At 38.7% G+C, this 15,692-nt stretch overlaps 1 protein-coding gene across 4 annotated transcripts in view; it reads right to left on the bottom strand.

The window, feature by feature from the left end:
- Positions 1 to 641: 641 nt before the first annotated feature.
- The window catches only part of CBX5 (chromobox 5), a 33,187-nt gene continuing 18,136 nt past the window's right edge, over positions 642 to 15,692 (bottom strand). For all 4 annotated transcript variants that reach the window (XM_011375761.2, XM_011375762.2, XM_011375766.2 and 1 more), the window contains 3 exons: positions 14,265 to 14,451; positions 11,055 to 11,155; positions 642 to 8,943 (listed from right to left, as the gene is read on the bottom strand). In XM_011375761.2, coding sequence (XP_011374063.1) covers positions 8,793 to 8,943; positions 11,055 to 11,155; positions 14,265 to 14,451 — 439 coding nt within the window. In that variant the 3' untranslated portion in view covers positions 642 to 8,792. The remainder of the gene's footprint in view (positions 8,944 to 11,054; positions 11,156 to 14,264; positions 14,452 to 15,692) is intronic.

Raw genomic sequence — 15,692 nt, 5'->3', positions numbered from 1 at the left:
AGTGGGAGGATGTCTTGGTTCTGGGACCCCTCTTTCTCACTTTTCACTCTTCTGTGAGAGTTTCTGCCCATCTCCATTAGATTCAGAATTGGACCACGCTTATATTACCCAATAAACATTTGCTTATTTATATAACTTTTCCCTCCTAATCCAACTCCACTTGCCCACCCCCTCAACCATGTTCCTGACCCACATCACTCTGGTCCTCAGAGTCTCTTTGGTATTGTGAAGCAGATAATAAGAGTTCTATTTACAGACTTAGATACGTTGAGATTTTCAAACCTGATTTAGATCGTCAGTCAATGTGATTTCCCACAGATTCTAATAACTAGAAGCCAAAGGGTAATGTTTATTCTCTGAGCCACTGGGAGTAGAAACAAGCACGGGGACCAGGAAGGCATACAATGTGAACTGGTTAAGAGAATAGTTTAAGGAACAGGATACATGTTCTTATTCCCTCAGGTTTGCGCCACCCTGTGGCTATTTGCAGAAAGTCAGAGACCAGTAATCGTTAGAAAAAAGCCCTTGTTCTGGATGTCTCGCCGCTCTTTCAGAAAGGCATGTGTCACGACTGACTGACATCCCAGGACTCAAGATAAAGGAAGGGTAAGACTCATATCTCCAAACCACCACTCAGGATCCGTATTTGAAAAGCAACCATTTATTAGAACCAATACAAGAGTATGAAAAGAGGGAAAAGAGGAGGGTGGAAGAGGGGGAGAGAATGAGGTCTGCATTGGATGTCAGTTGTGGAAACACATAAATTGCCTACTTTTAAACATTTACATTTAAAAGGCAAACATATATATATATATCACTTATCCTAAAAAAATTTTTAAATCAAAAGCAGACATGTTTGGCTGAAATAAAACCAAGAAACACAACCAAAACTCCCCCATAAACCAAAAAGTCCATACAGAATTCAATTTCCCATTTTTTCATTCAGAAATCGGGCTACAAAGCGTGATTTGTTTTGCTACTCAGGATGGTACACATTGCTGAGAGAAACCCAGCCTCTTGAGTCTCTTAGATCCCATCTTGTGGGAAGGGGTGGGAAGGGCGGTGGGCCATGGGCGAGTCAACTCTTGGCTACTTGGCAGGATGTCAGACTGTGCTCTCCATCCTCCAGAACTCCACAGAACCGCCTGGTGCCACCAGTGCTGGGTGAAGAGGAGCAGAGTCCACAAACCACAGAGAACAAGAACATGACTGCAGCAAGGAGCCAGGACCTTGTGCTTTTTCATGGGTTACATATCTAGGGCCAAGGAGAGGGAAAGGAGAAAGAGCCCTATTAGGAAGAGGAGCTGGCTGAGCCCCTGAACTGAGATGGAGAGTAAGGCTCTCAAGCCCACACCTGGAAATAGTGTCCAAAGTTTTCCCAAATCAGAAGAAAAGGTCAAAATCAGGTTCAGACTGTGGACACAAAAGGAGACGAAGGACGGTGAATGCAATGAATTGGTGAAGCTTTAAAGAGAAACAATGCCCAATTCTGAGTATTAATCGTATCTCTAGAAAAAAACATTTTTCAATGTAGCTCTCTTTTGGAGGGGGCTGGAGAAAGTGGTTACATTTATTGAACCAGCTGGTTCCTATGGGGAGGTGGAGGCTTGGGTACAGATATCACGAAGAGGTGCAGTGACCCAGATGTACTGGGGTTAGTTCAGAGAGCGGTAAGCAATGATATAAATCAAACCCACTGTGTCTGCTTTGCTCCTGAGGCAGTCAGAGTCTGTCCCAAGCCCACGGGGGATGGGACCTTAATCCCCAACCTGCAGAGAGAAACAGGCAGTAGTATCTCTGCCTCATGATTCCCTTAATCCAATGCTCTTGGGTCTGAAACAGCCTCCCATAGTGGATGCAAAACACAGAAAATACTAAGTGCCTTCCCCCAAAACATCCTAAATCTGGACTATTAAGACTCCAACATTCACAAAAACACTGTCAACATCTGAACTAGCAGCTTTGATGCGGGGTGGGGGGCAGAGAATGTGCCAAGGTCACTAAGTAGTTCCAACCTTGGGACAGCTCAGTGAGGACTGAAGCCTATGTCAGGTCTAGACTTCGGCTGAAGGCATCCTACAAAGAGGACCCTAAGTATTTTATTAACTTTGATTTACAATGCCTCACAACACCCCTGTGAGGTAGGTCAGTATTATTACCCCCATTTGACAGATTGGGAACTGAGGCATTGAAAGGAGTGACTTGCCCAAGGTCAGCCATTATGAATCAGTTGACGAGGTTGGCACATAGTCGGCATCCACTCAATTCTTGTTCCACTCCCTAGAGCATTTTACTTCTTAGAGTGCACTTCAGAGCAAAAGGAAGCCAGTAAGTACACCTAACTCTGCAAACTAGATGAACTCAATCAACCCAGAAGTATTAACTGAGTGTTATTTATCTAGCAAAATGCAAGGAACCTTGGAGAAAGACTGTATTAATGGGTATTTTGAAAACAAAATTACATTTTAAATATTAAGGTGAAGGATTAAGTCACACTCACACTGATTTCTCGAAGTTCTGTACTGAGTAACCCAAATTCCTAAAATCCAAATGAAGCAAGACCACATTCAAGCAGAAAGATAAGACCTCGTTTCCCCAGTAGTAATCTTGGTAGTGCTCTGAGCTGCAAGGCTGAGGAAGAAAGACCAGCAACAGTGGTGATGGCAGCAGCAGCAACATCCTCTACAGGCTAAGCAAGGGGCACGGAAACCCTAACGCCACCAACCACTACTCGTCCCTCCCCATAATTCCTAGAGGATAGCATCTCTCTAATCTTTCTGCCTCAGCTCATCTTTAGGAGTTGCGGCATCTTCATGAATAGCTCAAGATCAAGAATATAAATGGTGACCCCTATTTTTAAATTTAAGGAGAGGGGATAACGCATTCCCTATAACTAGTCATAGACTCTTGTAATATTCTTTCCTCCCGCAACAAAAGGCAAAAAAACTCTCTCCCACTCTCCTTTGGATTTACAATGGATTCTCATAGAAATCATGACCCTTAATCTAAAACTAGGGGGGAAAAGCTAAATCCGTAGCCAGCCCTGATTTAGAATCAAATACTACAGCTACCAGAAACTGCAAAACATTGACTTGAGCCTTAAAAGTGCTGTGACACGATTAAACTCCATCTTCTCAGGTCTCTCAAAGAATCTCCAGGCAGGAAGCCACTCCTTTCCTCTACATCCCCTCGCAGTAGCCAGAGCAATAGGACTCTCCATACAGCAGAAGCTCTAAAGAATGATCTATCGGCACACACATACATAGTCTACCAGGAATACTCTTGTTCCAGGAAGGACCAACTACTCCAAGACCTAAATATAAACCTTTTTTCATTGATTGCTGATCACACCAAACAAGTCCAAATGATGATAAAGTTCAAGACTGATTAAAGTGGCAATGACAGTTCAGGTTCAGTCCGTGTTTGGAATTCCTCAAAGTGTGACAAACAGGCCACTGGGGCCTGGATCAACTGTGAGGGTCACACCTGCCAATGCCAAGGGACATCACACACACAAAAAATACAGAATGGCAAGACAAAAAGTTCATTGCATTCAATTTGGCCTAATTTCTTGATAATAGTTTCCTATTAGATTTTCTGATTAATACTGATGGCTCTTACCTAGACTGTGATAATTAGGTTTTGATCTATTGTGACATTAATGATCACAATCAGTTGACTTTGAAATTGTCTTAATTAATGGCTCTTCCCTTGTCGGCTGCCTCCAGTGCAGGTTATGTACCCTCCCCCACCTTGTTTTAACTCCTTCTCTTACTGATCTCAGCAACAAAAAGCAATTGGAGGGTCACTTTCTTCCCATAAACCAAGATTTTTAACTATTTCAAAACTTTTCTCTGACAGGAACAGTAGGTTAGGTGAAATAAGGATAAGGATGAAAAGGCAAGAGAACATGCTGTCGATGAATAGGAAAAAAATCCATCTTAGAAAACAAAGTCAAGCATGATGGTAAGTGGCAAGGACAAGCTGAAGTAACTCTAAAAAGACATGATGAGGTAGTTTAAAATTCAAGAAATCCAGCGTAAGCAACAAGAATCTAGAATTGTTTTTATGAGCTATCCAAAGAACTTTCACACTTTAACTTTCCAGAAGTTATTCTAATTCCTGGGAATTCTGACTTTCAACACTAGTCAACCGTCAATTGCCCAGGCAGAGAAAAGTATCTTTTTCTTGTGGCCAGAACTAAGAAATTTCTTAGGTTAAACTGTTTCATAACAGGGCTAGGCCGCACCCTAGATTGATTAAATCCAAAATCCCAGGGTTACATATACTTTTGGGAGGGTTTCCACATAACTGACACAAGTCTCTGCTTAGAAATCACTATCCTGCAGTGTTGAATAAAACTACACTGCCCAGAATAAATGCCCGGGTGTTAACAGATGTGCCCCAAGCTGCCTTTTTAGCAAATCTGTCATTGCAAAATATGTCCCTGTTTTAGGCTTAAAGCCAGCCTCACATTAATTCCTTCAAAAGGGATAAGGAACCAAAAGAGGTGTGAGTAACTCTGATAAAATGTCCATGAGGAATGTTACAGAACCCACAACAATGTAACAACACATAACTGGATCTGCAATATAGTTAATACTTTCCACAAGCAAAAATTAACTATACTGTTAAATACTTTGGCAGAGAGCCTAAAACAGGGATCGAAATCTGGGGTTCTCAACCCCCACTCACCTGTTCTCTCAGTAATAGCAGCATTTCTAACTAACCTTCAGTTATCTTTATTTTCTGGCATAAAACAAGCCCTTGTGATCTATAGCCAGTTAGCTCAGCTTATCCAAGGTCATAGGTCTTTTCCACATATGAACCAATTTTTACCCTCCTACTTTAGGGCCACAAATTATAACAGCCAGTTGTCTGTCTCTGCCCCCAAATCAGAAACGTGTATCCATTTAAAGCATTTTTTACACTAAACTATTAATAGTCCGTTTATCTCACACCAGTATAAAAGTTCTTTGCTTTAGGGGCTACATCTTTTTGAACTTTGTATCCCGTAGGCCAAAAAAATGTTTGTTGAATAAATGCTGATGTAACACTAATGTAGCTAGAATATGGACAGTTCAATAAAAATCGACCACCATTAATTGAGCGGGGGCACCGAATTCTTAGGCTATGTATGCTCTTGGTACAAGGCTGGTAATATCTCCATTTTTGAAACATAACTTTTATCATTAGTGGTAAAGCCAACATGAAACTGGAATACAGTGGGTCCAGACCTTTCCTCTCTCCACCTTGCTACATGTACTATTGCTTAGTGGTAGGTGGTACATCCAAAGGTATAGACCTCAGCTCTAAAAATCTAAACCAAAAGGATTGAGTCATGCATGGGTACAAAATAAGCTTTTTCGTTGAGCTAATTTTGTGAGAAACAATTTCCACATTTCAAATCTAATGACAGAATCCTTCCTGGGGTTCCCATGTCACTGCAAAATAGTATTTTAGGCCTTTGAATTCAAACCCGAAAGGCAAAGGCAATCACTCCACAACCCAAACACAGATCCCTTTGTACTTTAGGTGAGCTGGCCTAAACATAGATGCAACAAAATCACAAGATGAAAATCCCAAGCACCTACCCCAATGCCCTATGATTTGACCTGAATATAAGGTAAATGAACAGCAGGGTGTCTCCAGAAGAGGAATTAGGAATTAATAATAACTGCCCAAGCTATGGGAACAGGATCAACGTTCTAACAACAAAAAGCAGCACAAAGATATGGCTAGGGGACAACCAAGAACCATCTAGACTCTTGACTGTTAAGGAGCACGACAGGTCCAAATGCTCCCTTGAGCAGACAAAAACTGTATTGCCAGAAGAAAAATGATAGGGCTCCCTCCAGGTTAAAAATGGGCGCTTCCATCAGGGCTGATGTTCCTAACAGCTGATCCTAATGTGAGGGCATCAGCCCAGCACGGGGCTCGGAAAAGCAGCTATACTGACCTTGGCAGAGTAGACTCTGCCGGGCAAGGCTCTACTAAATTCTGTGAAAGGAAGATTCGTGAATGCTGATTACTAAAAATTTCATCAGAAGAAAAATGTTTTGAAAGGACTACAGGGAAAACATACTGAGCACCTGAGATCTAGATGTTTGAGGGTGCTTAGCCCATGGCTACTAACTTCTGAGAAAACCACATGAAAACAAGTTTGTTTGAGGCTACAATTCTCCAAGGGCCAGGACAGCTATTCAGCATTAACAAATGCTGGAGGCACAGGCAGGCATCTGGCTTCCTTTCTGCTAAAGGCTGAAATCTGTATTGGTTTTTGGCTCCCTACATTCTTAGAGAAGCAGATGTGCAAAAGCAAGGAAAGAACAAAAGTTGTTTCGGCGGCACTCAGTACAAGACCATGATTCAATAAACTGTGGACAGAAAAAGATGAATGGAGTGAAGAGTAACGTATTAAAGGGGTTATAAATAGATAATACTGGGGTTATTGTGTTGAAAGAAAATAAGATTTTGATGAATGTCTTAAATATTACCTATAACCCTAGCAACCATGTCCCAGGTTTCTCAGGATCAATCTCAGTACAAAATAATTGTTTGTCCATATACTAGATTTTGTAGTTTATATGCCCACTATTCTTGGGAGAAACACTAGCTACATAGATAAGCTATCATTTTCTTCACCTGCAAATTAAAACCCAGATCACCTCCTCAGGTGCTCTAGCCTACTTTTGTCCTATCCTTGTCTGCCCTAATTGATATTCTTAGTTACCTATATGACAAATCTATTTCCTGACCATCCTATCTTTTAGATGCCCATAAGATTAGTACTAACAATTGTCAATTATCTAACACTTGATCTAGGCCCTTAATTCCTTCAGAGAGTAAAGGAAGATGAAGATAAAACTCCTACCCACTTGAGGTATGGGTTATGAGTTCTCACCTAATCACATTACCATTCAGGATTTTCTTGGATGACTTAAACCAAAATCTTCATTGTTCCAGTCTGTCATGTCACTGCATCAACAGCTGTCTTCTCAACTGTGCAGTGTAATTTTTGACATAATTTATACAAGCACACAGAATTCAATCAGCAGCTGAGCAGGGAAGCAATGTTAACGAATGCTATGAATGGGTGTATGATTTGCATATTATTCGGCTCATCTGTGGACCAGAGCAATCTATCCATTCCCCTCATTATAATCTAGAAATGGCTGAATGCTCCTGGCCAGACAGCTGTATGTTTTAAAAATCAAAGCAACAAAAACAACCTTGATGGCTGGTGAACTCTACAGTTAAGGCTATTTCAAACATTTATTCTTAATTCCTCAGCTTTGGGCTGGGACAAGGATGCTCAAAACCCTGCTATTTCCTTACTTTTAGTCTTGATTCCCTAGCCCCTCGCCCCCAACTCAACTAAAGAAAAAAAGGATAACAAGAAGTAGAGCATTTCTTCGGAGACAAAGGCAAAAGGTTATGATCAGAAAAATAAACTCTCACTATAACGGCAAAACAGGAGGAAGCCAAAAGGGAAATAGTTTGCTGAGTAGAGAGAGAGGTTCTGTCAACACACTAATGCCAGGGCCTATCACTTTCTGAGGTGATAATCTTCCATGCAAACGTGTTTTAAAAAAGAAGATACAACTAAAAGTTTGAGGGTGGAAAAAGGAAAAGCATTAATACTTTGGGGACTCTTGGCAAATCCAGGAGTCAACAAAGCAGGATATTTATGACGCTATGAATATTTAAAATTGATATTGTGGCCAATGGCTCCCCTCCAAGAATTCCCCACTGAAAATAATAACAAGGAGGGGAAACTTGGGTCCACTGAGAAGTGAGGGTCAGGTTTGAAGCCTCTTTGGTTAACAGGAATGCTTTGGGAGGCCACAAAAGTTGGCAAGGTTGGAGGGTGCCTAGCACCTTGGCACAAGCAAGCACCAGGCAGTCACTCACACCTACATAAATATATAGTCCAAATGTGAGGGATGGAAGGAATACATATATATCATATGTGATAATAAAGATGATTGTACCCTACCCCATCATCCTCAAGTACTAATAGCTAAAAATCTCCAGTTAATAATCTTGTCATTTTATGACAGACACCACCACCTTGCAGAAGCCAAATCAAGGATTGCTAAGAAACAAGGCCAAAAGTCCTGGGGCTAAAAGGAGTGCCTTAACAAATCCGAATGTAAAATTTCAAGTCCTACAAAGGATAGAGCTATTCTGGGAGGATGGGTGAGGATGAACAACAGAGGGTGGCCCAGAAGACCACACCAGGAACCCTGTATTCTCCTGGGTAGAGCTGAATGAGGTTGGGAAAGCCCCAACAGGTAGACAGTTGCTATTGGCTTTTTATAAAGATGGGCAACATCTTTTCCATCCCAACATCTCAAAACAAAGGCTAGCTGATCATCGACATGTTCCAAGAACCAAAGCAAGAAACCAAAATTCATCATCATTGTAACAAAATCTCCCAATCTAAAAAGTGACCAACCCTGAAAAGATCAAGACTCTAAGGTGATTAAAAAGTTAAAACTCATCTTGAGGTCACAGGGGAGCAAAAGGAAGAGATGGCGTAAAGAAAAAATCATGGGGATTATACACTGTATGTAAATGCCTGGTCTTCACAGAGAGACACTTATCATGAATCAGACCATCAGTTATATTACAAGAGAACCAATACCAACATTTCTCCTGTGGAGCACAGTGATAAGCACATTTTTTTATGGATGTGTTCAGGATAGAAGAGGGTAGGTAGAAGGGAGAGGAGGCAGGGAGGTGAATGTATTATGTACAAAGAGAAATGACAGAGACCACCCCTTCCTTTAGCTCTTTGCTGTTTCTTTCTCTTTGTTTTCCGCATCCTCAGGATATGCATGCCACGTCAGTCTCTCTTCATAAAATGCTATCACAATCTGTGGACATTTTACATTAGCTTCTTTTGCAAGAACCAGATCTGCTTCATCTGTGTCTTTCCTGGAGAGAAAAAAAATAGGAGACTTAAAAGAAGAGAAAATAAGAGAGTCTGTCCAAATACAGCTTTCTGTCATTATCTGGACTTCATTTCCTCTTCCATCCTGATTTCAAAATGAGAAGAACCCTACCAGTTCAATATTTTCAAGAAGAAATTTAAATAAATGAATTAAATTATAGTAATCCTCCCTTATCTGTGGTTTTGCTCTCTACAGTTTATTACCCATGGTCGAATGCAGTCCAAAAATATTACATGGAAAATTCCATAAATAAACAATTCCTAAGTTTTAAGTTGTGTGCCATTCTGAACAGCGTTTAATGAAATTTCGTGCTCTCCAGCATCTCCACGCTATACATGCAATAAGCTATCTTGAGAGAGAAGAGACCACATTCATATAACTATTATAGTCTACTCTTCTATTTTATTATTGCTACTGTTAATTTCTTATGGTGCCTAATATATAAATTAAACTTTATCACAGGTGTGTATGTATAGAAAAATACATAGTACATATAGGGTTCAGTACTATCCTCGGTTTCAGGCATCCACTGAAGCAGGAAGGCAGGGGGAATATCTTAGAATGTATCTGCCACAGATAAGAGGGGGACTACTGTATTAGTGAATATCATTTACCTACTACACCAGACAGAAACGGAAATCTTCAGTTAGAATTTAGATGGAAAACATTGCAGGCTTAATCAAAAGGCTGAAAATTAAATTACATAAATTCTGCTCCCATAATTTTTATTTGTATGTGTGAACATGTGAATGAACACATAATTAAACCTACATTCAGCCCTATTGATTACACATGGATTGAACAATCCAGTTTCTGGATCATCTAAGTGAAAGCGTCCTAACCCTCCCTCATCTTATGGCCTTTTAAACATTCATTATCCTTATAGTCAGAACTATGGATTGGAACAATAAGAAAACAGAAATTTAAGTCAGAAACAGTACTTATAAAAGAGAGAATAAGGACAAATTTTAAATCTAGCACTAAAATGAAACGTAAGAATAAGCTGCAAATTTCTATTATACAAGTTACACAGGCTAGACTACCATGTGTAACAAAAAATCCAGTTAAGTTCCTTAACCAGGATTCCAAATCAATAAAAAAAAAATATTTTAAATTAAAATTCCACTGAGATGTGAGCAAAGACAACTACCTCCTTTTCTAGAAAACTGAGATCCATAATTCATAACAGTAAGGATTATGGGTGAGAGAAGGGGGACAACAGACAGAACAGATACTCAAATTTGGACTATGGTAGAAAAAGCTAGTTAATATGTGACTGTAAATCATAAGTAACACATATGGCTGAGTGGGAAAAGCAGTCAATATAGCTCTTTACTTGTGAAAGAATATAGTGATTCTTTAAAAATAGGTTTCTGGGTAACTTACCAGCCAAATTTCGATCAAATAAAACATTAAACCTTTTGTTTATACAACTTTTAAGGCAATTAACTTCCTTAGTGGTACAGTAGCATGAACTCTCTATTTAGAGACCAAACCTAAATCACAAGCCCAGAACACTTGGAAACTGAGAGGTAGTGAGGGCCACACCATAAATCACCCTGTCTTTCAGAAACCAAATTGAGGGGAAGTAACTATACTTTCCTCTAAGAGCCATTCCCTCTGCCGGATGAAATAACTTGTGCTTTGGCCAGCATTATTCTTAATGCTTTCTGTTGAGATTATTTTTCTCTTTTAGACACTATTCAGTGGTCTCGCTCCTCGGACATGGCTGAAAGGCTTACTCAACTCCTGTCCTGTGGCCACAGGCTCATAGTCTTGATGGTAAATGATTCAGAACCATGTAAAAAAAAATGGTTAGGTCATGTTTATATGTTTCCTACCTCAAATCTACCTTTTTTCTAATATGTAGGCTAATATAATATAATTTGACTTAATACCAAAGCTTGAGAAGGTCTTGAATTCATTCCAAACCATAATTCCCATTTAATACTGATAGTTGGTGTCAGTTAAAGATCTTTGACAATCGAAATTTTTGGTTGGGGAATAATCAGTCTTCCCTCCCGTTCCTCCATACAAATTCAAGTCACTGACAAAAAAACCCACGATTGTAGAGTGAGACTCATTCTCTCTCACCATTTCATTAGGAACATTAAATCGCCACAAGAATCTGTCGCCCCAATGATCTTTTCTGGTTCCAGTCCTCTCTCAAAGCCCCGAGCGATGTCATTGCTCTGCTATAAATAGAAGATGAAGAAAGGTTACTACTTGGAGAAAGAGTAAAAAACCTCCCTGTTACTCAGTTCAACAAAGCATAACCTAAGTTAATATCACCTGATAACTATTTTTGTCACCAATTCATAAGATTCTTAAAACTTAAGAAATACAATACTGGGTCACCCAGTGACAGTAATGACAAAAGATATTTTTGCAAGGAGACGCACCTATCTGTCCAGTATTTCTTCAAAGGATAAGGAGTGGCCCTTAGAATCCTTTAATATCCCTTAAAATATTCTGGAGTCATCATCTGAGAATTCCTCTAATCCAATCTCCTTAATATATAAATTGACTACTCCTAAATTGCTTCTGAGATGATAAACAAGTCCATGTTTACCCAAACTAAACCCTTTTTCATTTCATAAACTTTTTTATAAATATATACCTCTTGATCTTAATTTTTAAACTTTTAATTTAATAACACTGACCAGTATTTTTAACACTTTTCATAGTCATCTACATTTATGAAAGAACAGAGGTAAAATGATTTAAGAAGTACCATAAAATAATGTTTCTTTCAGAGCTCACGTAAGTGCAATATCCACACACTTGGAGAAGAGGCCCAGGTCCGCTCCTTTTTGATGTGGATGAGTCATTAGCATTAGAGAGCAGAACTAGACAGTGATTTAAAACAAACTGATAATTCTCTAGGTGGTTATTCAAATTTGGTAAGAATGCAATCATGCAATCTAGACAAGGGGCACAAGGTCCGACTCAGGTGCCACCAAGGTCCGATGGCACTGGTGAGAATAAAACGGCAAAAATTTAGAGAAACCAGATAATTTAAAAAACCTTATTATGAAAGATAATGCAAGCTTATCTAGCGGCAAGACAAAAAAAAAAGACTTTAAAAGACTGCCCAAATGAACTCATCTCTGATGTCCGATTTTCTTAATAAAATCTCTTTAACACTCATCTTGCTTTCTTCTGAAAGATACAAACATTCAGGGTCCAGGTGGTCCCCAAAGATACCAGAACCCACACTGGGAAGGAAATTCCATGCACAAATCAGGGGAGATACTCAAAAACATAGCCTCTTTTGGGGGCGCTTAGGGGGAAGAGATTCCCAGATGTGCACACAGCTGCTCACAGCTGGAATGCTGGCGCATGAACTGAGTCGTAAATCATAGCTGACGGCTGAAAACAGTTTGCCACGTAAGGAGGGAAGGGAAGAAAAATGTTCAAGCTGCTGAAAAGGAACCAAGGCGAGGAAAATGCTAAAATCATCACACAGGCAGTAATCTTAAATCAGGCATAATGCCAACTAACAAATTTCTTTTGCAGTGGTCTAAAGAAAGAAACACAATCCCCCTCTGAACCTTTAAAACATACAAACACCTATCTTCCCAGTTGCCTACCTGACAGCCACCAGGATGGCTGAGAATGCTGTCAGGGGCCCCAAATGAACATTACAATGTAAGACACATGTGGAGTTGTTTTCAAGGTCGGTAGCACCAGAACCCGGCCTAGGAACAAAACTCTCTGCAATGGGCAGTGGGTCTAAGCCAGACAGCTTCTTTTTAAAAGGACAGAAACCTTAAGTTAAGGAAATACTATATATATGGCTAGTCAGAAGTCTTATGCTATGTTGTTTTGCAGTCTCTTTACTCAGCGAGAGAATTAATCAAATGACAAAAGCCAGAATACAAAGGCCTAATAAAGAAAAAAGATGATGTATTATAAAACTGTACACCTGAAACTTATATGTTATTAACCAACATTACCTCAATAAATTTTAAAAAGAAAAAGAACCAACCAAGTCTTAGCTCCTTAGAGAAGGGAAGGTATTCTCAAATTCTTTATCAGTAGTTTATCATAATGATACACACACCTCACCAGAACAGGGCAGTTTTAAAAATAAAATTGCAAAAAATAAAATTAATGAGGGAAATAAGAGACAGACACAAACCCAGAGTCCATTTTCACTTGCCTCCAATCTTTCACTCTTATTTTAATCCTTTTTGTAAAGCTAGTCTCCCATTTTCTCTCCTATGGAGACCAGGAATCACTTGTGTAAGTCTTTATAAAATACTGATGCCTAGGTCCAACCCACAGAAATTTGAATTTAACTGGTCTGGGGTGCATTCTGGGTACTGGAGGTTTTTAAAGCCCACCCCACCCCACCCATGATTCTAATGTGCTGCCAGAGCAGAGAATTAATGCTCTAGAAAGACTGATATCCAAGTAGAATGAAGATAAATAGAGATGCTTATGACAGTGATGCTAGATGATTCAGAAGCAGACTTATGCTTTTATTTTATTAAATTTTAAGAGTATGAAACATCCTTCACCACAAAAGGCTTCACAACCTTGAAATAAATGGAAGAAGTGGAAGCTGGGGTGGGGGGGGAGGGTGTGTAATGTGTGTGCACAGACAGAAAAGATATAGATGAAAAAAGAGGCTATAACAGTGATTTGCTAGTTACTTCAGACCTAAAGATCAGAAAGACTAAAACAACCAAATCAAACCAAACCAAAATTTCATAAACTTTCTAAACTGAACAATAAAAGATTCAAAAGGAAGATAAAATTTCTTATGTGTTCACAGAAATAAGATGAAAATAAATAAGATAAAAAAAATATACATTATTGAACTAACTGTACACTTTAAAATGGTACTTTAAAATGGTTAATTGTATGTTACGTGAATTTCATTCACCTCAATGAAAAAAAGAAAATGTAAAGGTTTGAAAATAAGGGCTATCTTTGGAACAAAAGAAAGGAAGAGAAATGGTAAACATTTTAAAGCCCTCTTCTATGCTTAAAAAATTCACTAAAGATCCTTCTTCTCTAAGATAGCTTAGCCCTTTTCTAAGGAGAAGACAGAGTGGCTGAGTGTTTTACAGGGATTTAATTTTGCCACCTTAATACAATTCAGTATAGACATATTACATTTCTCATATGGCCAGGAGGGGGCGCTGTAGTTAACCAACATACCTCCCCAAAAGCTCTTTTGTTCAACAATTTTACCTTGCACGCCATCCTCAGAACAGAAATAAACAAAATAAGGTTTTTTTAGGAGTGGTAGGCAAATGAATAGTTTATAGGAAAAGGGGAAAGGAAGCTTACCTCTCTCTTTTTTTTTGATTTGATATCATCAGCACTATTTGAGAAACTGGATTTCCTCTTGTTACTTTCTGACTTCTCCCTGGGTTTGTTATTTTCACCCTCCTTCATCTTCTTATACTTTTTCATGAACTCAGAAATCAGCTCAGGGCAATCCAAATTTTTCTCAGGTTCCCAAGTATTGTGCTCCCTGGGCAAAAAGAATGGAGAAAAAAAGGAAAAGAATGAGGGGGGAAATCCAATGCCTTAAAGAGGACAATTAGGCAAAAAGAAAACCCTTACACTTAAAGGAGGTAAATCTGATCCTAGGAATCTCTCCAAGAAAAATAAAAATATATATCAATAAAAAGCTTGCACACAATTACTTGTAGCAACATTTTAATAGCCAAAAGACAGAAGACAATTCAAATGTCTATGAACTCATGAATGAGATAAACAAAATGTGGTATATCCATACAACAGACTATTATTCAGCAACAAAAAGGAACACAATACTAATTAACACACGCTAAACATGGAAGAACCTCAAAAACATTATGCTAAGAGAAACCAGAGGCAAAAAACTATATGTCTGATTCCATTTACATGAAATGTCTAAAAAAGACAATTTAGAGTCAGCAAGCAGATCAGTAGTTCCCTGGTGCTAGCGCTGGGTCTTGGTATTAACTATATATGGGCTCAAGGGAATGTGGGGGAGGTTACAGAAATGTTCTAAAACTGGAGATGGCTGCACATCTCTATAAATTTACTAAAATCACTGAATTGTACACTTTCAATGAATGGTTTTTATGGACTGTTAAATTGTATCTCAATAAAGCTGTTAAAAATTCAAATATAAATGGTTTTATAAAAGTAGCAAAATGTGATTTCATGTATATAATCATCTATGCAAATTGTGAGGACACTAAAAAATCATGCACCCCCAGTTTACACTGTCTTAAATGTTATTTATGTTTTGAAGATATGTCAACAAATTACTGGAGGATTGGAAATAGTTATTCCGAAAAAAGGCAATAAAGGGCTTAAATCATTAAAATATAGACAAACCATAAGACTCAAAAGTGGGATTTGAAGTATATTAATTCAACAGTCTGGATTCAAGTCTACTGTCACTAGGTAGTCAAAATACATTGTTATATTAATAAGCAAAAACAAAACAAAACAAAACACCCAAACTAAATAATGAGGTCTAATTAAACTTGGATCAAGGGAGTCCTATTATGAGGAAAACAAATAGTATTCATAAAGCTGTTCTCTGTATTTTTGACATGGGTTTTAGAAAACCAAACCCCTAACTCCATCAAAAGCTTACAAAATCAAAGCAAAAAAATGTGCCGGCACAGAAAAAACTAAACCAGGCATCCTCTTCCCTACTAACCAATGGCAGGTCCTTTTGGTTATATGATGAGGACTATTTGATATTAAGATAAA

Source organism: Pteropus vampyrus, unplaced genomic scaffold, assembly GCF_000151845.1.
Source record: "Pteropus vampyrus isolate Shadow unplaced genomic scaffold, Pvam_2.0 Scaffold276, whole genome shotgun sequence".
Classification (NCBI taxonomy): Eukaryota; Metazoa; Chordata; class Mammalia; order Chiroptera; family Pteropodidae; genus Pteropus; species Pteropus vampyrus.
This window is presented reverse-complemented; position numbering and strand designations above follow the sequence as displayed.